General features: G+C 42.9%; 2 protein-coding genes across 5 annotated transcripts in view; one reads left to right on the forward strand and one right to left on the reverse strand.

Annotated features, from left to right (window-relative positions):
- The window catches only part of RHBDL3 (rhomboid like 3), a 109,452-nt gene extending 100,153 nt beyond the window's left edge, over positions 1 to 9,299 (forward strand). For all 3 annotated transcript variants that reach the window (XM_090061038.1, XM_090061040.1, XM_090061039.1), the window contains 2 exons: positions 4,562 to 4,622; positions 7,123 to 9,299. In XM_090061038.1, coding sequence (XP_089917164.1) covers positions 4,562 to 4,622; positions 7,123 to 7,394 — 333 coding nt within the window. In that variant the 3' untranslated portion in view covers positions 7,395 to 9,299. The remainder of the gene's footprint in view (positions 1 to 4,561; positions 4,623 to 7,122) is intronic.
- Positions 9,300 to 14,135: 4,836 nt separating this feature from the next.
- On the reverse strand, positions 14,136 to 25,742 carry C8H17orf75 (chromosome 8 C17orf75 homolog). Of its 2 annotated transcripts, none has more exons than XM_090061043.1 (10): positions 25,405 to 25,742; positions 24,907 to 24,987; positions 23,811 to 23,936; positions 21,877 to 22,017; positions 21,575 to 21,632; positions 20,422 to 20,541; positions 19,850 to 19,914; positions 19,601 to 19,737; positions 18,680 to 18,783; positions 14,136 to 16,250 (listed from the first exon to the last, which is right to left on the reverse strand). In XM_090061043.1, exons 1-10 carry the CDS (start codon positions 25,527 to 25,529, stop codon positions 16,194 to 16,196), a joined length of 1,014 nt encoding a protein of 337 aa, XP_089917169.1. In that variant the 5' UTR covers positions 25,530 to 25,742; the 3' UTR covers positions 14,136 to 16,193. The 2 variants fall into 2 exon arrangements, with proteins under 2 accessions (XP_089917169.1, XP_089917167.1); XM_090061041.1 differs by lacking the exon at positions 14,136 to 16,250 and adding an exon at positions 16,779 to 18,266 and having other exon boundaries at positions 25,405 to 25,731.
- Positions 25,743 to 25,944: the final 202 nt, after the last annotated feature.

A 25,944-nucleotide genomic window follows, 5' to 3' on the forward strand; every position in this document is an offset into this window, starting at 1 on the left:
TTCTCTTTCCTTGCTTCCAGTTTTGTACCTTTTGCTCCATATCATTGCAATAGCCTCTCAGATAATAGGGAAACAGCCCCTCATAAGAAGTAATGTTTTGAAAATCTTGTACTAGTGCTAACATCCATATGCTATTGCCCTAGCCCTTGTTTTCTGCCTTGTACTGTAATAATCTGTGCCATTATACCATAGGTTCTTGAATGCACTCATTTGATTTTTCTATATACTATGTGTTTCTACAGTAGGGAAATGGCATAATGATTGACTCTAAAAACAGGTGAGGTTGATCTAGATGCCCCCTTGTGAAGTCATTTATTCATGGTTACTTGGATATGCACTCACTGAACTCACTGCAAATTAGTACATGCTTTATGGCAGGTCTGAAACATCCAGATGTATAGGGTATGTTCAGCAGCCTCGGGAAAGCACATGTACCCCCAGGGCTTGGTGTACTAAGAAATTTGTGGTATTAGTATATGAATCCTACAAATCAACTACAACCAGCTGACATAATGTTAAGCATGACTGTTCTTGTCTGTGTTGAGTGTGAAGTCATGTTACCATCCTCTTAATGAATATGCAGCATACCAGTAGTTTTCCAGTGTAGACAAGCCCATGTTTTTGCACTAGCTAGGAATTCAACTGAAATCTGATACTATTTTATAAAAATAACCTAACTGCTTTAGAATTCAAGCTTCGGAAATAGACCTGGAACATTATTAAACCATCCTGCTTTAGAATAGTCCCCATTAATTTATTTGCTAGACTGAATTGACAGCAAAAGACAGTGTTAGCTGTCTGTAGGCTCAGCATCTTTTAAACTTCCCTTTTTCTAGGACTTTTTATTGTTAATGCGAGAAGTTATTTCCGTTTGTTCTGGAGGGAAGGAGAAAATATCAGTTATAGATACTTAATGATTTGAAATCTAATCCTTCTAAGCCTATAGATCATTATCATCAGACTAGCCTGTTGACCCATAAAGAAGTTAGCTGGGGTGAGATGTGACCTCTTTTTGAGTACTGACCTACTTGTGGGCTCTTATGGATTTACATAGCAATCCCGCTCCCACAGAAGTAGATCAGGAATCTTGCTACTCACTTTGGCAATGATGAGGTCTATTGCTTATGAATGAACACATTGAGACGTAAAGGCGGGACCTCTATTTTGGATGCATATGTTTCCTATAGACCCAAACTCTCAGCTCTAGACCACCTCAAACGTCAGAGGATTCACAGGTCAGCGCTCTGGGCCTGTTGGAGTCTTTCTGAAGACTTTAATGGGTTTTGGATCAGGCCTTTTCTGGAACAGTTCCATCTCTGTAATGGGTTGATCCACGCTCTCTTCCTGGTCGCTGGAAAACTTCACAGCCAGCCTCTGTCACGTGGGTCCTTTGAACAATTCATGCTCTTTTTTGCCTTACATTTTGCCTTTCATGCATATGCCTGTGGATCAGCAGAGATCAGTGGGAGACCAGCACACCAAAGAAAATGCCCTTTTTGTCCATCTATTTGTCATATTGGCTGATTCCCTATAGACTATTAACCAGACAAATCTTTCACTAAATTCATGGCATGCTTAATTATACTGCTGGCTGCTTCTGCTTTCCATAGCTCTTTTGTACAGTTTCTTCTGTAAGTTAAATTTGTTCTCTCATGGGAGAGAGGAGAGAGAGAGAATTTAGTTGAAGTTATAAAACTGTCAGTATCAGGCAAAAAAAAGAAAACAATAAGGCTTATCTAATCCTTTAGCCTATGTTATGTGTTGTGATGCCATATGGTGCGAATATATATATACACTGTCTGTAGACACTATTGATTTTTTTTTTCCCATCACCCGTTTTTAAAATCTGATTTCCCTGTTTAGAATTTCTGTTAGCAATACGGAGTTGATTCCCTCTCCTCGCAGTGGCATCACCAATTTCTTGCCTTCTCTGGCAGAGGACTGGATTTGATGATGGGAAAATCATCTGCCAGTCATAGGTTTCTGAAACGGCTTGAAAAACTTGAAATGGGTCTCTGACCTGTGCCGGACTTCCAACAAGCAGAGTCCAGTCAGAAGATACTGAACTGATCTGCAATGTCTTGCTCTTCCATATAACTGTAAGTGTTGTCTAGTAATCCCTTTAGAGCAAGGACCAACCATCTGTCTGTGTGCGTGTACATTGCCTACACAATGCAGCCTCTGCTTCGACTGAGGTCTCTGGGCACAGTTATAACACCGATAATAAGCACAGCCCCAAGCTTCAGTAGGAACAGCAGTTTCTGCTCCTCCTTGGCTGGCGTGGTAGGCAAGCTCCCTCAAAACCTTTCTGACACAAGAGAAGTATCAATGGGGAAGGGAAAAAGGGAGACCTCTGTGTGAAGGAAAGTTTCTCCTCTGAAAAGAGTTTAAAAAAAAATCACTGCTTGTATTCTGAACTTGCTTTCCAAATGAAATGCCTCTGTGGTCGGTTGAGAAAACTGGGTAAATGTTACTGACTGGTCAGTAATTCAAGAAGCGTTTTCCTTTTCATTAAAAAATGAAAACGGGTAGTTCTGTTAAGCCAGGGTGTTTTGTTTTAACAATAAGCTACCTCAAAGATGCCTTTCTGTTGCTATTCCCCCGTCTCTGGGCTGTTAAGATGTATACCAGGTTACCCAGGCATCTGCACTGAGAAAGGGCAGTTGTTATGCGATTGCTTGGGGGTTATAATCTAAATGATTTGTATGTTTAATACAGGTAGTCGATGGATTCGTTTTCTGGTGAAAATTTCAACTTTTCATCAAAAAAGCCCAGTGAGTTTTCTGCTATAAAATTTTCTGTTTTCAGCTGGATTTTTTTCAATGAACATTTGAAACTTTCTGGGGAAAGCAGACACACTCAGCCAAAAAAAGTTCATAAAAAACCACTATTTTCTGACAAAATAAAAGTTTTGAAGGAAAATGTTTGCCTAGTCCTACCACTTAAAGCCTGAATTTTTTTTCCTCACTTTTTTCCTCCTGGAGTCCCGAATTCATTCTTTAAATCCTGCACTGCAAACACTTCTACTGGGCTGCAAGTGTCCATGCTGCATTATTGACCCTCTGATGGTTTAGCTAAAGGGTGTGAGGTGCTTCACATTTTCTGCTCGCAAAAAGTATAGGGTATACTGAAATGTCCATGCCCCTGACTGTGCCATTCTCATTGAAAGGGGTGACCAGGACAAGAAGGCTTATCAATTCAAAGTGGGAAAAGATTTTTAACTGCTTTTCACGCTGCTTTCAGAACAGTCACCTGTCTGTCTCCAAGCTGAGCTGGAGGTAGCAGGTGTGCATCCAGTCCTTCTGTTCGGATCCTAATGTGCTCTTCTTTGAAAGTACTAGTGAGGCAGGTAATTAGGGTTCTCTCTTCCTTTCCAGCCTCACCCCAAACCTTTCTCTCATTTGACTTCCTCTAGAGCCAGAAATAACACACACATACAGTACCAATAGGATTTCTCAAAGCTTGCATCTGTTGAATTAACAGTCCGTATGCACCGGTATCACATCCCTATGTACCATCTTTATTTTATAGATTTCATAGACATTTGGGCTGGAAGGGACCTCAGAAGATCATTGAGTGCAGCCCCCTGCCCGAAGGGCAGGAAGTCAGCTGGGGTCATAGGATCCCAGCAAGCATCCAAATTTCTCTTGAAGGTGTTCAATGTGGGTGCTTGAACCACCTCTGATGGCAGGCTGTTCCAGACCTTGGGGGCTCGGACAGTAAAGAAATTCTTCCTTATGTCCAGCCTGAAATGATCTTGCAAGTAGTTTATAACCATTCAACTTCATCATCCCTTGGGGCACTCTGGTGAACAAACGTTTCCCCAGTTCCTGGTGGTCACCCCTGATAAACTTATAGGTGGCCATCAGATCACCCCTGAGCCTGCGCTTTTCCAGGCTAAAAAGCCCCATGGCTCTCAGCCTGTCGTCATAAGGTCTATTTTCCTGACCTCTGATCCTTCTGTCTGGTCATATACTGCATGCATGACTTTAGTCACTCCATGCACTGCATTACATTTCTAATTGTCCCTTCTTATCATTACCATGTCAAATCATAATATGTAACTTGTGGGCTAGTGTGTACCTACCCTGCAGGCCCTCTGTCATGCCTAATGTCAGTGAATTGTAAACACCCACTGAAGACAGCAGAGTAAGGGTGTGACAAAAGGAATAATTTAAAGCCCCTGTGATAATGAAGGCTATGTGGTGCAGGGGATTAAATGAGGATTCACGGTCTTATGGATTTACTATACTTTCGCATCTTCCTCTTCTGTCTGGTCATGCTGCCGAGTAAAGGAACAGATGGATTTAGCTGACTTCTGCCAGCTAATCCTTCATTTGATGCATCTTTGCTTTAGTTGTGGGGAGCTGGGAACCCTGAGCAATTAGACCAAAGTAGCACCATGGGGAGCAGGGCTGATTTAGTCCCCTTGTGTGTACAGCAACATCAGGCTCCTTGATGCTTAACAGCCATGCAGAACTGTGTTCAGGTCCCCAGTCCAGGATAAAATGTAGAAGGAACATGCACCCAGCATAATTTTGTTTGTTATCTCCTTTTCCAGAACTGGTCTGGAATGAAGTGCCAATTCAAGCTGCTGCGCATGGCTGTTGCCTTGATCTGTAGTAAGTATTACAATACACTTGGTAGACTCCTTCTTCTGTTTTGCTTGCCTGTGTCATTAGTACTCATGCTAAACCAGGTACTGGGCTTTATCACTTTCTTAGTGGGAACTGATGGTGACATTTACAGCACAGAAACACAGCTGAGTGGGATTTTCCAAAGTGCTTAGCCAGGTTTGATGGGAGTTAAGAACCTAAATACTGAAGTCCAGACCAGACGCAAAAAGTCAGATAGATCTGCTGACTCACAGGGTTGGAGTTTAACCATTAGTCAATATTCATCATGCTAACTTGAGTGTTTGAGTATACAATAATTTCCTCAACTGTTTTCCTAGCTAAAGTAGCAGCACAGCTAGCAGCTCTGCAGGACCTGCTGCATCCCCTCTGCAAAGAAAGTGGTGGATTAGATGGAGGTTTTATAGACACTTATTCAGCATTCCTCACCTGAGTAACTGATTGTGTAAAAAGCAAAAGCCTCATTCTGCTCTCATTCCCTCCTCCCCGTCACGGGACAAAAAGCTACCCAGCTTCAAAAAGGGGCAAGAGCAAGCTAATGTTGCTGACAGCATCTGGCACCACACTGTGCAGGTGACCAAGGCCAGGTTTATGGATCAGCAAAGGAAGCAAGTTCTGCAGCTGAGATGTCCGGCAGGGTCAGCTCTGGGGCCAAGGAATGGCTAGCTGAAAGCTGCTGCCAAAACAGCATGTGATCATGTCAGGCAGCAGCAAATTCCCAGTGCTGGTTACACAGAGGTGGGGGTGGGGGCTCAGCCAGAGAAGAAGCAAAGATGAAATGAATTGCCAACATGCTGCCCATGCAAAATATTTGTCCATTGCTACTGGAGTTGTTTTAGCTGCATGCTAGCCTCTGGCCTCCTGAAGTAACCCTATCAAATCAGCCAAGCCTGGCAGTGTAGGAGACCACAATCACAGCCATAGCTCCTGAGTTTTCAAGCCCCAGCTGGCTTTTCATAATCCCATGCACTTAAGGGTTAGCTGCACTGTCCATCCGTTTAAAAGCAAAAGTAGGCCTTGTATCACTGGTATTATGCATCATCCCTATTATGTTGTCTATCAGTAACTGGCAGAACTTCAGGTAAAGCTATCTGGCTCCAACCACAATAGGACCAAGAACCTGCAGCTCACACACAGCATCACAGGATTTCAGAACCATGTGGAAAGTAGGAATCGTACAACAGAATTTCTCCTTGAAGTAGAGCTGTTTGGCAAAGTTAAAGCTACATCGGGGTCATGCAAAAGGCATTCAAATTTATTCTGAATTATTCTCTGATGGTGACTTTTAAATTTCGGGGGTGGTGGGGTGTCGTAACCCTTTAAAAAATACTGCTGCCCTCAGCTCTGAAACTGAACTCTCAGAACAGGTGCAGCAGCATCCATGCCAGCTCCTTGCCACTTGCCTGCTCTCTGCAGGGCTCATCTTGAGGGTGAGTGAGCTGTTCTACCTTGATCCAATCCCGGGCTTATCAGGTGAAGTCGCTAGCAGGGTCACTGTCTGTGGTAGGGCTACCTCCTAGCACCTAGACAAGGACCATTCTTTCTTCTCACCTAGTTTTATCTGGTGTCTGTTTTTGGTGACAGGCTCATGCCTGATTCAGACTAGTGACCTAGAGAAGAAAGGGGGCTACTTTCATCTTCTTACCACTCGCTTGACTCCCTCTAAGGTTTCTAAGTTTAATATGAAAATATTTGCCAACCTTCCTGCCAAAGCACAAGCCACTAGAGATGCGTTTACTGGTGGAATTTGGGAAAATGAACTAGGGGTGCAGAGGGTGAGCTGATTCACCCGACTTAGGAGCAAGTTGGTAGAAAGAAACTAACAAGTACCAACTGGACCTAATGAAGAGGAAGCAAGGGACAGTGACAGAGGGAGAGACTGAACTCTCACAAAGTTGGAGGCCAGGGGGATAGAGGTGAAGTTTTGGCCTGGCCCCATCCTGAAGGAAAGCAGAGCTCCATGGTCAAGTTGTTTTCCAAATATATTTCTGTGGCCACCCCATCCATGCCAAGGGTTGCCTTGTCTTGCTCACAGGGAATATTAAATATGCAAAGCAAGAAGCCCCATATGACACTAACTACATGAAATTTAATTCTCTTTGACATTCATGTGAGATTGCTGGGAGTGAAATGTCTGCCTCTAATGTTGCTTATTTTCATCTATTATATAACCTACAGCACTGAATAGGTGATCAGCACTAAGAAACAGCAGAACATCCAAACTAACAGGAAACAAGAACAGTGCTAAGAAACACCTGGTCAAAGAAAGAATATAAAACAGCACCTTTCTCTGCCTAGTTGCAGTGACACTAAATGTCCTGCATCTGAAGTAACACAAGTGGATTGCCCAGATTTATCTCTGTAACTTCCCTCTTGCTTGCTGCATTGTGTACATTTTATTTGTGTGCATGCCATGCTATTCAGGAGCTAGTAGGATGTGAGAGCTGAGAAAGACAATAGCCTCATCTTTTTTTTCTCTCTGTTCCAGTGAGCTTTGAATTTGGAAGGGCGGTGTGGCTGCGGTTCCACCCATCTGCATACCCTCCCTGCCCACACCCGAGTTTTGTTGCCCACTTGGGTGGTGTGGTGGTTGGAATCACATTAGGTGTAGTCATCCTAAGGAACTATGAGCAGAGACTCCAAGACCAGTCCTTATGGTGGATCTTCCTTTCCATTTATATCATCTTTGTGTTGTTTGCTATCTTCTGGAATATTTTCGCCTACAGCTTATTGGATCTGAAGCTACCTCCACCTCCTTGAGGGAACAGGATGAAGGATATTGGAGAGCAAAAGACTTTCCAGCCACCAGCTCTGTTAAATGAATCAAGACGTAACATTTATTTTTCTATGAAGCTTAGGGGGATGAGCTAACAGTCTTCTGAGAATGCACGGAGATGTCTGACACAAATCCCATCTGACTGTACTGTATGCTGAAGGAGACAATTTAAGCAATGACTTGACTATAGAACCGGCCGGAGAAAAGTCAGGGCATGAGTCATACAGGTAACTGTAACTTTCAATCTGGCCCTGACCCCACAGCCTCTCCATTGTGGGAAATCCCATGAGGAAGGGCTGTGAGATAGGCCTGAGGTATGTAACTGGGCACTTACCACTCAATTTATTAGCACATATGTTGACTTTGTGTTTGAGTTACCTAAGTACTTGAGGTGGTGCTGGACCTCTGGCCAGTTGCTTTGTGAAGCTTCTGAACTGAACTGCGCAGTAAAAGAGCACACTTTGCTAACTCGAAACTCGCAGGAAACTCATGAGGCAGCTTCGATTTGGTTTAACTGTTCAACCATGCCACTGCCACTGTCTTATTACTTGAATGGTTGCTTAAATATGTAGTTTATGGTAAAATCTGTCATAAGCACCTTCCAAAAGGGATCAGTAGAACTAGGTCATCTGAGGTGTGGGAGGTTGGTCCACAATTCAAGTTCAAACAAAATTGCACTAGAAGCGTTGGATACTTTACAGTAGCTGCTAAAGAGATGCCTGGTTGGAGGTGGCTTTTACCTTCTGTGCATACTCCATTTGATTTGCACAACCAGTTGTAGTAAACAATGTTTTTTCTGTGCTGGGATGGGGCAGTCCATTGTTTGCTAACATTTGATTACATTGCAAACTGGTTGGCAATTGAGTTACGTTGTCTTCTCGCCTTTCTTTTTGGTTGCAGTCTAAAGCCCTGGCTGCAGTGTGTTTAGAGAGTCATAACTCCTCTAGCAGATGGTGCTTCAGCTCTGCCAGAAGAGTGGGACCAGGATTTCTTACACCAGAGTAAACAAGAACTGTCTAAGCTGTCAAGCCATTTTATAAACCACTCAATCTGCAAGGGGCCAAATTTATCCACTGAAGTCAGTGGAGTTACTCCAGGGATGTCTTGGGCACTCATTCTCTACCCAAGTGTTTCATCTTAGGCATGACAATGGCTGGTAAAATACTGAGGTTGGCTGTTGCGTGTGGATACAAAGTCTTGCCTAGATGACAGAACTTCAGGACTTCTGAGCAACGGTTAGTTGCAATGCCTTTCTTGCCTAATTGTAGGTAGGCTCTACGTTTTTATTGGTTTCTAACCAGTCGATAGCATACTATGTAATGCAGCAGGCCTCATAGTCTGACACCCCCTGCCTGTACAGACCAGGAGAGAGATTTTAGAAGATGAGCCATGCTTTACACACAGGTATCTAGTAAGGTGCTTACATTACGTATGTCTCCGCTCACTTTAAACAATTAAATGCAAAGCAGTCAAAAAAAACCCAACAGTCCTGGAAGGCTGAAAGTTTTTTCACCCATTCTCATTTGCCCTTCTTTCCTCTGGCTCCTCCATAATCCTAGAATGCACAATTAGGAGGGCTCTAGTCCAGGGATCAGCAACGTTTTTGGCTGGAGTACCAAAAACACCCCAACCTCCACCTGTGCCTTGGCAGAGGCAGGGGAGACGTGAGGGGCACGATCCATATTGCTGGAAGTGGCTGCACGTGTGCCTCTGGGTGGGCAGCAGGGGAGAGGCCAGGGTTGCACTGCTGCAGCACCTTCCTCATCGTGCGCTGCAAGGCACGTGTGTGCCCACTGCTGCCATGGAGCTGGTGCTGGGGCTCCGGAGTCTGGCACAGCTGTTTGCAGCCTGTCCACCACCTGCCGCAGCTGCTCAGAGCCTGGACCAGCTATGGCAGGCAGCTAGGAGGCTGGAAACATCTGTGCCGGGCTCCGCAGGCCCGGTACGGACTCCATAGTGACAGCTGTGTGGGTGCCTCTGGGCACACAGCCGGGAAGGAGCCTGGGGCACCACAATCCTGGTCCCTTCCCTGCTGTCCATCCCAAGGTGCACGGGCAGCTGCTGCCACCACGAAGCCAGGTTGGGGACCCCAGTGCAGCAGTTTGCATCCTTCCGGCTGCTTGCCACAGCCAGCCCAGGCTCTGGACAGCTGCAGCAGGTGGCAGGCAGGATGCAAACAGCTGCAATGGGTACCACAGCACCCAGCACTGACTCTGTGGCAGCGGTGGCTGCATGTGTGCTTCTGGGCAGACAGCAGGTGTGGGGCCAGGGTTGCACTGCCCTCAGGTCCCTTCCCAGCCATGTGCTGGAGCTGTGCGTACAGCCACAAAACTGGTGCCAGGGCTGTGGAGTGCAGCGCAGATGTTTGGAGCCTCCCAGCTGCACCTGGCTCAGACCCTGGGCAGCTGTTGCCTGTCACAGAGCCCAGGCTGCTTGCAGCCTCTGGGCCGCCTGCTGTGAGCAGCCTGGGCTTTGTGGCTGGTGGCAGCTGCCCAGAGCCCAGGCCACATGGCATGCTGAGGAAAATAGCCTTGCGTGCCATGCCTCTAGCACAAGTGCCGGGGGTTGCAAATCCCTGCTCTAGTCTGTCCTCCCATACAGTGCAAACCATAGAATTTCATCAGGGTGACAGCTCATCTATCAGAAACTTTTCTCAATATCTTTTTTAAAAATTCCAGCCAAAGCCATTGTTTTGGTCAATTAAATACAACATTGTCATGTTGGAAAGGCTCTGTAGGGAGGAGGCCATTTCCCATCACAACAGTGATGACTGGGAAGTGTTTGCCTGGATCCATTATCACTGTTTTTCCTTCCCCTGAGCTGGGGAGAACAGTCATGACACTCTCCTCTGTGCTACCAGGTCTGGAGCCCTGCCAAACCACTTCCTCATCTCTGCCAGAAGGTGAGCTTACACTGTCTGGTTTGGGCAGTTTGGTATCCATTTAACTGGTGCTGCTGTGGTGGGGATGCGTTGTCCTTTCATAATGCCTTTTTATTCATGGGCTTTATTCCCTGACCATCTACCTAAGTCAGTGACTGATGCTATAAGTACTACAGGCTGGGGGTGCAGCCTCTTTTTACAGTAACATCCATCACATGGGTGACTGGTGCCTCCAGAGTCTGGGGGGGCATCAGCAACTGATCGCCAACTGTGGGGGGGGGGGTCCCCCAGCAGCTGATCGCAGTGCCAGCAGCAAAATCAGATTGCCAGCTGGTACCAATCTCAGGGGGGGCAAAGCTGGCGCTTCACTCAGTGCCCCCACTCCCTTGCTGATGAGGGCCAATCTCAGGGGGGGCATGTACCCCTTCCCCTGCACATTACCTATGATCCATCATCTGTTGTTTCAATCTGCTTATCTCTTTGGATAAAGCACTCTGGTAAAACTCCTGCTGACTTCAGTGGGGCAGAGTTTCCATCATCTTTTAAGAGCATGATTCAAGCCTCTATTTACATGCAAAGGAAGCTTTTTTGCCTCCCTGCCCTTCCCTCATGTACAGTGTATGGAAGTTTTGAAGAGAATCACCACAACCCAAAACATGTTCCTCTTAGTCTGGCACACTGTGTGTAGAACCCAATTCAAGCAGCTGGATTTCAAACTGCAGGGCCATCAGTATTCTCCTGGCATGGGCTAAAATACCCATCTGCCAGCCCAAGAGGAAGAAAACAGACAGGAGATTCCCTGCAGCTCAAGAGTCTCTTTCCAGTATCTCATCTGTCTGCACAGCTCCCCAGAGCCCCTCGGGGCAGCCTGCACTGAGTCCTTGTACCCTTTGTTCTGCCCCTCTGACCTGCCCCTTGCCCCTCTGTGTTTATTCTTTGCCTCCTGTGATTTCTCTACTTTTCACCTCTGTAGTCCCTCCCTCATTCAAGGGCTAACCATTCCTGTGGTGAGCTCTGCCAACTAGTCCCAGCTACCAAGTAAACTGGTATAAACGGAGAAACTAAAGCATTTTACATTCCAGTTCACTCACCAACCAGCAAAGGATGATTGGATAATCCTGCCCTACACACCCTGTGTCATCAGCCGGGATTCCCCCATGGAGATCAGAGGCAGTACTACTCAGGCTGAGGTTATTTCCTCTGTAAACAATTCTGTTTTAATATTAACCATTAAATAATCCAACTGTGCAAGCTCTTTATTTTGTCAGAAATCCACCAGAAGCTACGTTACGTTCTCTCTTAAATTCACTCAACTGTGCCAGAATATCACAGCTCCAAGGAGTGAGCAGACGATAGATATTCTTTTACCTCCAGATGCCCTTGATGTTGGTCGTTTATGTCAGAGCCTTAACAGTCTTTTGTCCCAGTTGCTTGTGGATTAATTGTGACTTACAGTGGCTCTTATCAGTTCATGAAAGAGCAATTTACATAGTGAATTGATTTTTGTTTTATTATTTCATCTGCTGCCAGAATTTCACATTGTACAGCTGAACAAAATGTGACTCTATTGAACCTTACAGATACTCAACGGCAGAGAGAAAGAGAGGGATTGCTATAATCAACATAAAGATTGGAAGCTAATGATCAGATTCACCATATATTAGAGCAAATTTCCTTCTTTGCTTAGTATCCTTTGGCAGATTTTGCAGGGTGAAAGGAGATGGCTGGAACCTGGAAGAGCTGTTTCCATGCTGTACTTTCATTTCACAGTGGACTGCAGTACAGCTACAGTACAGGGCTGGTCAGTATCAAGTTTATGGTAAGAGGCATGAAACTAAGGATGCTGGTTGTATTGCTCCTTGAGGGACATCTGCTGGCCAACAGCTGTTGGTCTTATGCAGCATTATGCTGATGGCTTCTTCACCAGAGGAAAATAAAGCTGAAGAGTGGCAAAGAACAGCCACCCAGAATGATGGATACCTGTGAACTCCAGGACCAAGGAGTATATAGTCAGCAAAGGTTACACCCTCTTGATCCTCGATTCTTGGGTCCAGAGATTTTTTGGTTTGCTTGTTTTGCACTCATTGGTAATAATAAAGGAAGATGGGCCTCTGGGGAGTGATTGGAGATGATGTCACTAGAAATAACCTCTAAACATGGTTTACAACAGAAGAGGGAGAGACTTGCTGAATTAACTTGTACTGCATTTTTGATGGGTCAGCATCCAATGTCTTTCTTCCCATCAGTCAATAATTCTATTTCACACAGAGCACATAATACGCATTTATGAATCTTCACTTATGTTGTGGCACATACGTATTTTATCCTATTTTATTGGTGTAGAAACTGAAGCCAGGGTAGGTATAATTTGTCCACGGTGACTAAGCAAGACATGGTCAGAACTGGGACTAGAACTCAGGGATCCTGTATCCCAGGACTATGCTGTGTCCTGTGGATCTACCTGACCCCTTTTTTTTTTAAAAAAAACAGACTGGAAAAGTTGGATTTTAACTTATATATGACAGATGAACTCCTACACACCAGTAAAACTTAATACCAAACCAGCAGCCATCTCATGAGGTCAGCTGACCAAACTTACAACACTTTCACTACTTTGTGCCAACATGTGATCTCACAAGAGTTTGAAGTAAGATTTCTGAAAGTACCTAAGGGAGTTAGAAGCACAAGTGCCATTGATTTACAATGAGACCTGAGCTCTTAACTCACTCAAGTGACTTTGAAAGTCCCACCTTTTTACTTAACTGGAATTGTAACTGGAAAGTCTTCTTCACTCAACCCAGAACCAACACCATAAGCCCAGTGATCCAAAGGCCAGCACATAAAAGGGTCTGGTCCTGGTTCTGGGCTCTTTCTTTATGTTATTGCTATTCTTTTAAAACAGTGGCAACCCTAGGGTACTGGGCAGCATAGCTTAAAAAGTCCTAATGCAAAGTACTGTTAACCTGCATAGCACAGGCCTGGAGATTTTGAGCTTGTTGAAAATGAAGGCAATATAGTCAACTGTTCTATAAAGGAATAATCACATGCAAAGCAAAAGCAAACTGGTTTGAAGGTAAATGTATATTTAATGTCATCATTAATCATTGGTTTTTAATTGGAAAAAGGTTCTTAATGAGGTTCTTTAAAATGTCAGCTCACAGAACAGAAAATTTATATTACCGAGCACTTTACAACACAGAACATGACAAATTCCACAAACCTGATTTATACAGCAAAAATTCATTAATTTCCAAGGAGTTTAATAGATACATTAGTCACTGAGTGTGTCCCAACTCCCCCACAGTGTCTGTTTAGTTTGCAAATAAAGATTGATGCAGTTTGATTTGCTTTTGCTTCCCCCATTAATGTTAACAACACCTCCGGGTGTTAGCCATAGAGCACCAAACAATGGAATTATTTGCCTTAAAAATGCTAAACAAATGTTGCTTTCCCATCAAGGGCTAGGGGAACAAAATGACAATTGCAAGGTAATGTGCTGTGATATCTGTTTCCACATATTTTTGTATTGTGTACATCCTGTATATTTTTGTTGAAACAAATATTATTTGAGCACAGTCCATTAAAGGTTTTTGTTGAGGTTTTTTGGTTCAAATCAAGCTGGTTAACGTAACATGCCTAAAAAAGAAAACCCCCTTGCAAAGGCGGATTGTATTTTATAAGTATGCCTATAATTAAATAATGAATAAGAATGGGAGTGATTTGATTTTGAACTTTGCCACCTAATCATTGAATTAATTTTGCTGCTCCTTCTTGGTGTCTGATGAAAGGGAAAAACTGGGGCTTCTGTTCCTTCTTTTTTTTCTTTCTGGGGTACAAACATGTATAATCCGTGTAGGGCTTTTTTACATTAAACATTCAGACCTTGTACACTACTGGAAAACTAAAGCACCAGTGAAATTACGAATGCAGAACAGGCGGTTACAGGCTGAACAACTGAGAATCATCTCAAAGAGATTGCAAGACTGTTCAAATTTAAAATTATTTGTTTTGGTCATTTTTAGTAACTTGTATTTAACACCAATTTCTAGTGAATGCTGAAGAGAAACAATATATTTGCTCAAGATTTGCTACCCACTGCCCATTGAATATGGTATTTGCTAAAATTAAAAATATTTTTAAGAACTCAACCTTCTTTAGGCAACACAATATGAAGCAAAAATAGACAAATTTCCAACTTGAAAAACTCTTTGGCAGGTTGCCATTAAGAACTGTTACATTAAAAAATCACTGATAAATTAAACATAACCAATGGCAGTTTTTAGGCTTTTTTGATACCTCTTGTCATTGTAATTACTATGTAGTGAGTGACAGGTCATTGCTACTACATGGATATTAAACACTTCTCTTCTTAATGGTTTTCACTTAAGGTAAGGCCTCTTTCACATGAGACTCAGGGTTCTTTAAACAAAAACTTATAAAGCCCAGATACATTTTTGAGAAGTAAGTAAGTATTACTATTAATTTTAAATGTTCAATGCTTTGTTATTTGTTGGTAGAAAACCATACATGCATATACCATTTGAAATAATTGTACATGGGGCAGCCAAAGAGGAGAAGTTTTTGAGTTCTTTCAACATATCTATGGCAGAACCATAGAAAAAACCCAGGAGGTCGGACTCCCAGTTCTCTACACTAATCCCTTGATCGTAACATAATTTACATCACTGTAGCACCCAGTTTCCTGCTGCGTAATACATCTAGCCTGTAAGCACTGGGAAAGGAAATACTGAATGACTTTGTGCTAGCTTCCTTTTGTAATGGAAGGACAATCTCACTCTTAAAACACCCTATTTATTCCTAATTCTGCATTGGATATGTGGAGGATGTAAGGGTGTCTTACACCTTATTTGCTCCAAGAAGTTTCAATTGGACCCGTAAAATTCCAGTAAAAGTCTTGCAAACCCAATTTCTATCCATGCCAGTTCCATACATGGATGTTAATTTTTATATATGTTGCTACAGTATTTAACTACTGAAAAATCATTCACTATGAATGCCTGATCACTCCTTAAAAAATACAATGTAACCGTTTTCTCCTGCATTATTTTGTATTTCATTTCTATTTCTTTTAAAATAGCATTTAGAAAGTGAAAATGCTAAGGGTTACTAGCCCCACTGACAAATGCCCTGTTTGCAGGTATTATATGGTGGTTTTATTTGTGCATCTGAATGGCTTAAGTCACAATAGAGCTGCTAAAAACAAAAACACCCTGAAATGGAGCAAGGCTAAGGAGGAAGAGGATTTTTCAAAGTGCTGGTCAACCATGGAGCAATTCAGAAAGAAACAGGTCAAAGTAGGAACAGACACAAAAATCTACCTTATGTGCTACATCTGATACTTTCAGGCTGGAGCCCAGCACAAAGAGAACTACTTGCATAGCTCCCTATGAGATACCAATGTAATAGGACTCAAGTTGATGGGAAGCATGCGCTCAGGGAGGAAAGGCCTAACCAAGCTGCAGATCTCTCTCTAAGGCAGTGGTTCTCAAGCAGGGTGCCAAGACAGCCCAGGGTACCTTTAGCTTCTTTCAATTATTAGTCTCTAAGAGAAAGACCTGCCACACAAGGAAGCAGTTGAGGATGAAGTCCTGCTCAGCCAGCAAAGTACAGGTATTTGGGGCCTGAGGCAACAAAAGGAAGTTAAAGAGAAGATTTCCTAGGCATAGTAGTAACTCTACCTTGAAGGAGGGCCTTCTGTTTCACTTGTATTTACTGTTCGAATAGGGAATGCTGAATATAAAGTGCTCTCATACAATTCTTCTCATCCAGGATACTGATCTTTGATTGGAGAGGGACGTTCTTCACCACTGCCACATCAGAGTGGAACGGGTGGCTGGAGCCAGAAAACTACCCTGGCTTTGGGATGCTGCTATGCAATGCCTTAAGACATGGCACTCAGGGCCCTTCTGGAGTTCCAAGCCCAGCTCTTCACCCAGTCCTGGAAGAGGAACAGGAGGTCATTTCCAACTTGATTTCTCGCTCCAACACTACATTCGTCCCCTAGCAACTAAAAGATTCTTGCTCTGAAAATTAGTATCTTATATCACGCATTAGAAACAACTCTCCATTCTTCAGGATGATCACTCATTTCTTAGCATGGAAAGCTTCCCTGTGTCTCTACCTGGCAAAGCACTGAGGACTGGTCTGCCAAATTAGTTAAAAATTTATAGAAGTGACAAAAAGCAAGCCAGGTTATCGAATGCTGCTGGTGTTGCTTTACTGATTGATGAATAAAACATTTTGTGGGAAAACATTATTAGTCCTCAGCAAGCCTGCACTCAGCCTATACTGTGACGTGGTAACATTTTACCTTGTTTTCTCTTTCTACCGTGCACAGCACCCATCAAGACAATGGTGTTACAGGGGTAAGTCTTTCAAGTACTGCTGGGAGAGTAAGATGCTCTAGTAACTTCTGCTGAGTCATTTGTCACTGACAATTCTTGGATTAAAGAATAAAACACAATGCTACAGCAGCAGTTTTATTTTATTGAAAATGTTGCTTAAAGGAAATTAAATACCTTTAATGTGATGCAGACTATTCTCAAACCAAACAACAATCACACTTAACATTCTAGTAACACTATTACACAAAGAGTTAGTGTTGGAGACTTAACGGACGGAACAGGGCATGGACAAATGATCAAACTGGACCAAGTAAGTGCCCCAGTTCAGATTTCAACTGCCACAGGAAAGACAGTTAACATGCATCAGCTGCACCCTCCCCCCACCCCCAACTTGCCTTTTGATCATCTGTCTATATCCTGACCATCAAGTTAGGACAATAAAATACATCATGCTCTGAAGGCTGCACTCCCTACTTAGACAAACTGAAATCAATAGGAGTACATTAGGATGCATAAATAGTCTTTTCCTATATAATGCTTAGAAAGGTCTTAGTTTTGGCTCATGTTGTATCAAAGTGGTGTAGATATTTTTCAGACTCTGCTATCTGTGGTTTAGAAAATGTATTTACATGAAGTGTAGAAGAATTCACCAGTCAAGTGCAATGACGCATTTTCAAACAGAACACTGATCTAGGAACTTGGCTTTATTTAACTTATGAAAAAGCCCTCAAAAAGATTCAAGTTATGCCTATAACATCTTCAGGCCCAATTCACCACTACAACCAACCGTTCAAGACCACGAGAATTTAAACACTTAGTTCAGTCTTAGGACAAATCTGCAAGCATAATCAAATTGTTAAACTAGTAAGAAGCACAGCCTTTCTTCATTTTTTAAGGACATGAAAACAAGAGCCTAAGCCTATAAGTTCAATTAATTTACTATACAATTCCTCCAAATGTTTGTAGTTCTTTACACAAATGATTTCTAAATCTGATTCCAGTGTTAAGTCATGATTATTTTTACTACTGCTACATTCAAGCTTTTTTAAAGGCCTAAGCGCAGTTGGTTGTGCAAATGACTTTTTCTTTTCTTTTTTAAATAGCATTTCATATGAAAAAAACACACACATGCGTGCAGTGTATGGTCCCCTCCAGAGTAAGATAAGGCAGGTGTTAAAAATGACTGATTACCTTTACACAATATTCAAAACTTAAAACAAATATCATACTGCTTTTTCTTAAAAGAAGAAATGTAAACAGACCCACATATGAAGTAAGTTTGAAATGACTGACAGCTTTCAGGTATCATTTAAGTTTATGTACCAGCTAATCTTAGCTCCAAAGGAAGAAATTAATTATTTATACAGATAGTGCAAAATGAACACAGAAACTAAAATGTTTTAGGCTACTGCTGTTTCCCTCATGAATTCCTCAAGGACAGTTACTACATTTTTGGCTTCTGGCATTTCTGCATGCTCTACTTTAACAATTTTCAGAAGGACGTCTCCACTGCCACAGTTCTTCAGGAACATGTAACACTTAAACAAGGCATAATGGTTCATTTCTGCCTGGCGGATAAACCTCTTCAGGTTGTTAATGTCTTGTATAGCCTAGAAAAAAGACAGTAATAGAGAACGGTCTTAAATCAGCTTCCTTGTAGGGAAAGCAACTAATCCATCCTTTGGAAAAGTTAAAGGGGTTGTAGTAAGAATTTCATACTGTAATTTAGAAGAGTAAATATATCATTGGTTATAATTCTTGATTGGAGTTACTACTGTAATTTAAAAAAAAAAGATAAGTTTGACTGCTTTAAGAAAAAGAAAAAAGTTTGCATCAAATCTGTGTGCAAGTCCCCTTTGGAGAGTGTAATATTCTTGTTAACTCCAAATACTGTAGGAACAGCTATGCAGGTGCCACCTTAAAATTAAACTTCATAGTTAAGTGCTTTTCTTTAATGCAAAAGCAAATATGCTGTTGCTAAGTAACAGTGCAGTCTCAAACTTCTACAAGTGTCAACAGTTACCTTCAGTTTAAAGTTCTCTAGTATTTGCCATAAGAGAAATGGATTTCCACCTTCAGGACCATTTATAAAAGCCTGCATCCAGTCTTCACAGAATTTATTGCTTCCTGTTGAGGAAAAGAAGGAAGAAGGGAAAATATATACGAGCACTACATAATGACTATGTACTTGACCCCTCACAAATGTAACATCCCAGCGACTGTTCTTGCTGTATAGCATGTATTATATAAACAAACAATATGAAAAAGTATTATTTTTCAGTTTCTTTACAGCATCTATTCCATAGCTCCAGTTATATTGTTTTGATACTAAATGATATTTAAAATATACAAACAAAATAAAAAACGCAACACAATCCAAATGAAATGCTTGCTGCAAATAAGAACTATTGAACCATCTACATCACTTTTTGCAAAACTGATCACAAGTTAGATGATAAAATGTGTTTTGCAGCTTAGTCTGAAGTTAACCAATATCAGTCTTGATGGACCTTAAGACTGAGCACATTCCAGACCCAGAGGGGGTAGACAGACATAACACTTGAACTGGTCCAGGTCACTAACTGGGAACCAGTTCACAATTGGCCCTGGACAGAAGTGTTCACACCTACTCTGTTTCTTTAAGTAAAACCCATCACCTTTTAGGGACTGCACTGCTGCCAAAATGCAACTGGGGGTGGTAGAGTTTTCAGACCATCATGCCTTCCACGAAGGAGTGGAGGGGTTGCCAGGTATCCCAACAGGCTGCTTGTGGTTTCCAAGAGACTGCCTCCTCTGGGGAATACTCTCCCCAACCCCATCCAGACCTCCACAGCTTTTCAACCCCCTCCTTGAAAGCTGCACTGCTGATTTTATCTCCCTGCTAGAGACCCTGCACTTCAGGGTGCCAGGCTCATTTGGGGTGAAGCTGGAACCATAATCTCACCTGCATTATGGAACTGAAGCTGTGGTCCACTAAAGTCTATCACCACCGACTTGTGCTGTTCCTCCGTCATAGCGATACACAAGGAGGTCATCGTGCTTTCCTGAACAAGACCTTGGAGACTAGCAGCACTCAGAAACCTGATGTATAAAATTCTTGTTAGCTGCTTGTTTCTACATGCCACCTGAACAGCAAGGCCAGGAAAAGGCTGTGCCATTCATTATGGGCTGTATTGTCTCAGACATTTTGTACCTGTTAATATCTTTCTTTGTTCTTTCATCTGAATCTTTAACTTCAACAGGCATGTAACTCAAAGCCTTTAGGAAAAAAAAAAAAAGATATAATTTGATTGCAGTTGGCTATTGTTGCTTGAGGATAATGACTTTGTTATTGCCACTGTTAACTAGGAGAGCATCAGTTTCTTTGCTTGCATCTCTCTCTTATTCAGTGCTTAGCTATAGATGACTAATCTGATATTTTTGTTTCTGGCATCCTTCTGCAGTGAACTGTATGAGCCACATAGCTGCTCATGTCCTGTTCCGTCTTAGCCAAATGGAATTTTTATTGCTTATCTCATTCTAATTACCAGTTGAACAATACAAAGCAATTTAAAAATGAGTTGGCTCTAAAAAATAATTTTAAAATGTCATTCACCTCTAATTGATGGATAATATAGCTGGCACCATCTTAGAGATACAGTGGAAAGAAAATGCACTGAATAAGGAGTGGGAGGGGGGCATTTTGAAAACCAAATGCAAGAAACATTTAAAGCAAAATAATGTGGCTAGAAAGCACTCAGACAGTCTGGTCTGCTGCATACTTACAGTATGTAACAAAAAGGCAAGTTTCTCCTGGAAGAGCTGTACTACCCTCTGTATGGGGCACACACAATCCTCAAACCAGCTTCTCAGGTAGGGTGTTACACATGTCTCCAGGTTACTTTGCTGTAGGCAATTGAAACATTAAAACTATGAATTTGAGTCCTGTAGGAAAAAAAAAGTGTGTTCTACTCGCCTATTAAAACAATATAGTTATTTTATTAGGCCAACTTAAGTAGTTGGAAACATTTTTCTTAGCAAGCTTTCAAGTTTTTAAGCCTGAAAGCTTGCCAACAAATTTTTCCAGCTACTTAAGTTGGTCTAAAGAAGATATCAGATTCACCCAAAGAATCTTGTCTGCCTACATCCTTAGACCAACACGGCTACAACCTGCATCCCTGTAACTATGCAGTTTGGAAGCTAAAATTTTCCAATTTCAAACAAGAAAGGGCTAAAATCATTAGTTTGGCGTTATCCACCTTATTGATGTAAAACACTAGCTCTGTAAGCTTTTATATGTGAAAGAAAACATATTTATAATGTTTGATGAAATGTATTGGATAGACAGCATAACACAGAGAACAGTGCAGGAGTTTGAGAGTAAGGGTTCTACCTAATTTTTTTAAACTTTGTTACAAGGAGAAAAATAATCATCATTGTTGCTTACATAACAATCAAGGGACTTGAGTGGTTGCTACTAAATCTTCCCATATGTAATCATAATTTCCTAAAGGAATCTAGTCAATTTACTCATACTTGGGCGCACCTGTACAAGACACTGTAATGTGCAGTAGACTATTCTACTGCGCACTAGTGCATCACAGCAAAAACCATGCTAATGCACAATAGAATTAATCTACTGAGCATTAAGTGTCACAAAAAAAATGTTCACTTTTGCTACTGCACATCAGAACAGGCTAATGTGCCTTTATGTAGTACCTCATATGAGAGCTACTAAACTTAATGAGCAGTAGCAAAGGTGCAGACATGCCCCTTCTCTCTTAATTGGCCTGCAACTGCTATGCATGACCCCATGGCTATAACAATTTCTATTGTTTTGGTTTAACTTATGCAGTTAATACCTCTGTATGCTTAGCCTATTTCACTGGATAGACATGTCATCCTAGCCATTAAAATGAAAAGATCAGTTAGATCTTACCTCTGCATCAAGGTTAATCTTCAGGTCTTGCACATACTTGTCCAACTCAAGTCTGAAAGTATCTTCTTAAGGAAATAAGATATGTTAACTAAGATTTGTGCTTTGCCCTTTCAGTACACAGTCATTAATCATATTCTCAGTTACACTCTGGCAGTTGAAAGGAGACCAGTAGTCTGAAGGAATTCAAGGTGGTGACAGGAGAGGTGGGAAAGGCTTCAAGGTTAGTAGGAGCAAACTTGCTACTTGCCATTTTCACACTCTCTTCCCCCCTAGCAAATAAGGAGAGGTTAAGGAAAGGATATAGTTCAAGGCCCTTCTCTGAGCCTCCTAAGAAACAAATCACATACTCAGGGGAGCTGATGTTTGATTCCAATGTTGCTGCTTCTAGCAGGTTTTCTTGTTGGAGAAGGCAGTAATAACAACCAACTTTGACTTCAGGTATACTAGAGGTAAAGGAAAAAAAACTTGAATCTGTTGCATGGAAAGGTGTCAAATAATTGCTTTAAAAAAAGAAAGTCTTATCCTACATCTCATACAGTAAGATAACCTGCCACTGACCACAGGTGATAGCTTGATACTACTCAAATCACTGGTGAGATCCCGGCTGCACTGACTTACACTGACTAATACTTAATGCTCAGTAGACTAATCCTACTGCGCATTAGTGCATTAGCATGGCTTTTGCCGTGATGTGCTAATGCACAGTAGAATAGTAAACTACATAGTTGGAAAAATTGTTCTTTGCAAGCTTTCATGTACAAACACCCTTCTTCGGGCACAGGGAGAGAAGGGTGTTTGTACCTGAAAGCTTACAAAGAACAATTTTTTCCAACTATTTAGTTTGTCAAATAGCAGATGTCACATTTACCCAAAGAACCTTGCCTGCCTAGGTCTTTAGACCAACATGGCCACAACCAACAACCCTGACTTATACTGAACCTTGGGTAAGTTTTGGCCCTTTGTGAATCATCAGACAACGATTTAAGAATCAACTTTAGAAGCTATACAGGTTTTTTAGCTTAATCAGTACAGTTTTAGTGATGTACTGATTCTGTACACTATCCCTCCCTCCCTTCAAAGGCCTCTGTCCTGACCTTAAATTTTTTTCTCTCCTGCTGCTACATGTGTCAAGAATTTTTTCAGTAACTCTCAGAAGCATTGGGTGTTGGCTGCAGCCAAGGCTGGATATTTTGACCAGCATACGCCAATGCTCCCAATGGGATTTAAACCCAGACAGTCCTGCCTAGAGGGCCTTGCCCCTCTGCTCAGGGTCAGATTTGGGGTCAGGAAGGAATTTTACCAATCAGACCATAGGGTATGGACTGTAGGGGGGTGGGTTTGCCTTTCTCTGTTGGGGAGGCATGGCCCTCTTTCTTTGATCTAGCAAGCATATTTAACAACCTTTGCAGCAGCAGGACACTGGTTGCCATGGTCCCTCTACTTTACCTGTGGCAAGTTAGGGTGTTATACCTTGTGGTTGTATCAGTTCACTGTATAGTTTTGATAACTACTTCTGCTTGACTTTACATGAGAAAAGCTGTGTTCTATACAAGTATAGCAACACCACCCACTGCAGGCAAAATGAGTGATATATTGGCAAAACTGCATATTCCTCAATACAACAGGGCTTATAGTAGCAGCCTGTGCCAGGACAGGGATGACACTTCTTCACACCCCTGATTGACACAGGTATGTTGACAGAAATCCATGGTATAGACATGACTTGAAGTACAGCTCAGGGATAAATAGAAGCTATGCCTGTTCTATTTATGTATTCTTTACAATAAAATTACTTTTTTCACAAGATTCAAAAGAAAAACTGAATGTAGGCACAAAAGCCATCAGCAAAAGGGCAATGGCTAGACACAGTACACAGCTGCATACATACAATTAACTTAAAGAAGCAATTACCTGCCTGTACCATTGCACATAAAATATTCTGAGCTCTTTCCCTTGTTGTTATATGCCCAGGAGGTATGATCACTGATCACAACAAAACCAATACTTTATTTAAAAACAAAAGTTTATATTATTTTGCACTGCCACCTAAAGGAAACAGCAGCAAGTGCCATTACTACTGAACTGTTAAGCAGAGAAAATTTTGAGTTGCAGTGATCAGGCTTAAACCAGCTACAATCAGGATTATACATAAACATAGCAGCAAACCTGAGGGCATTTCTTATAGCTTCTAACATTTATCAAAAATTTTAAAAAACATGTTATACTATACTCTTACCTCAGCTCCACAGATGCAACATTGCCCAATCCTTCAAAAAGTGCTCCTTTAGTAAGGCGCTTGGCAACAAAACTGCGCAACTCTGTCTCTGCCTCAGTTGGCAAGTTAGTATCCACCAAGGAGAGGCTTGAAAACAAGACAAGATTCATAATCAAAGCTTTAGTTGCATAACTAGGCATGTAAGCACCCAGCCTGCAGGCATCACATGCTCATAGCAGGGAAACCAAAAGATCTCTTTCAGGTCTACTACTAACTCACTCATGGCGTTTTACATCATCAAGGATCACACGAAGAAGCACTGTGATGAAGCATGGCCTGCCTGCTCAGCTTACTGTGCACCCCAGAAGAAACGTAAGGTCGCCACCTTAACGCAGCACTGGGCTCATATGCCTCAGGCGTGCTTAGTGATGCTTGCCCAGTGCTACAGTATGGTTGTGCACGATTGGGATGTGTAGCATGAGCAGAGTTGGGCTCTCTGTGCTTCACTGTGGTGCTCCCAGTCTTTAGCAGTGATAACATGACCTCTGAGACCTGTGGCAACTCAGAAATGTCCCATAGCTGTTGCGTTCTAAAGTTTTCTAGTTTGAGTGCTAATACCAACTGAGAGATCCCTCCACAGCCTTCATTAAGTCACTTAACCTTGTGCGTCTTCAATTTTCCCGCTTGCGAAATAAGAATAAGGTCTATTTCACAAGGCTAGCTATCTGCTCAAATTAGATTAAATTAACCAAAATGAGCTTATATCTATTTAAAGACTTAAAATGAGATCTAAATGCCGAGTAATAGTATTATAAAACAGAAACATTGAGAATAAAAAACTACAGTCATATACCAGTGCAGAAACACTCTCCTGTTTGGGAACTCTGGTGTGCGTGTGTCCATGATCATGCTAGTATTTAAGGAGAAAACCTACCTAAAAAAAAGCGACCGAGTGAATTCAGTACGGCTTGAACGCAATGGTGTAGTTGTGGCCTGCTGCATTGTCCACCCCACAGCTCTGAGCATTTGCTCAAGTACTACGGCATCAGATGCTCCAAACGAGCGTGGGAACAGAAAGCAGCAGGTGCTTAAAGTGGCTCCGCAAGGTTCGTTTTACCTGAAGTCTTCAGCAGCCGGAGTCTCTGTCGCCGCACCGCTCAGACTCCCATCTGCGCGTTCAGCCCCTTGTTGCGAGGACCTGAAAACGGAGCCACGTCATGACTGACAGTTAACACCTGCACGAATTTTATTGTGGAAGCAAAGCACGACCAGAGAGATAATGGGGCCGGGAGAGAAGGTGGCTCCTGAAGGCATTTTGGAGAAACCCAGGGACATCAGGACACGGAGGGCTTCTCTCAAGCCTTCCCCGGAGGGACGTAATAGCAAGGACATTAGTAACACCAGGCATAGGCACCCACTTTTATTTTTTGCTGGGGGGGTAAGATGATAGACGTGTGGAAAGTTTTACACCTTTCCAGAGACAGCCTCTTCCTGGAAGGGGGGGGGTTGGCCCTCAGCCCCCATGGGAGGAGGCCTCTGTCTGTCTTGGGAGGCACCAGCCCAGGTCTGGCAGGGGCAGGGGCGCTGCCACCAGCCTGGTGCCCGGCCCGCTCACCTGCAGCCCTGGTAGTCGTACAGGCAGTAGTAGCTGGAGCTGCAGCGCTCGGGCCGCCGCTCCTCCTCGCTGCTCTCCAGCTCCCGCTCGTCGCCCTCCACCGACTCCTGCAGCGCCGGCAGCATCGTCGCGGCGCGGCGCGGCCCTGGTGCAGCGCCCAAACCGGCCGCGCGGTCCGTCGCCGGCCTGCTCCGCCGGGGCCGGGCCCGGGCCCGCGCGTTCCGGCCGCTGGGGCTCCGCGCCCGGCGCCGCCCGGAAGGAGGGTGTTTGCTGTACAGCCTGCTTGCCCTTGCGCCGCGGCTCCGACACGCGGGCGCCAACCCCGCTTTGCTATTTCCCACATCGCTTCCCCTACGAAAGTGTGAGTGCGTGGGGGACAATTAGCTTTCCAGGTGTGAATGTTTAAAGCATGATGTGCAGCCATGAAAGTGTCTGCAGTTTTTTGTTGGTTTTTTGTTTTTTTTTTTTGGGGGGGGGGGGTGTTGTAAAAAAACTCAAAGTCTTGGTTCAGAGATGATGCCTTTTATTAGACCAACTGAG

The sequence above is a fragment of the Crocodylus siamensis genome, chromosome 8 (genome assembly GCF_052110815.1).
Source record: "Crocodylus siamensis isolate JL-2025a chromosome 8, ASM5211081v1, whole genome shotgun sequence".
Classification (NCBI taxonomy): domain Eukaryota; kingdom Metazoa; phylum Chordata; order Crocodylia; family Crocodylidae; genus Crocodylus; species Crocodylus siamensis.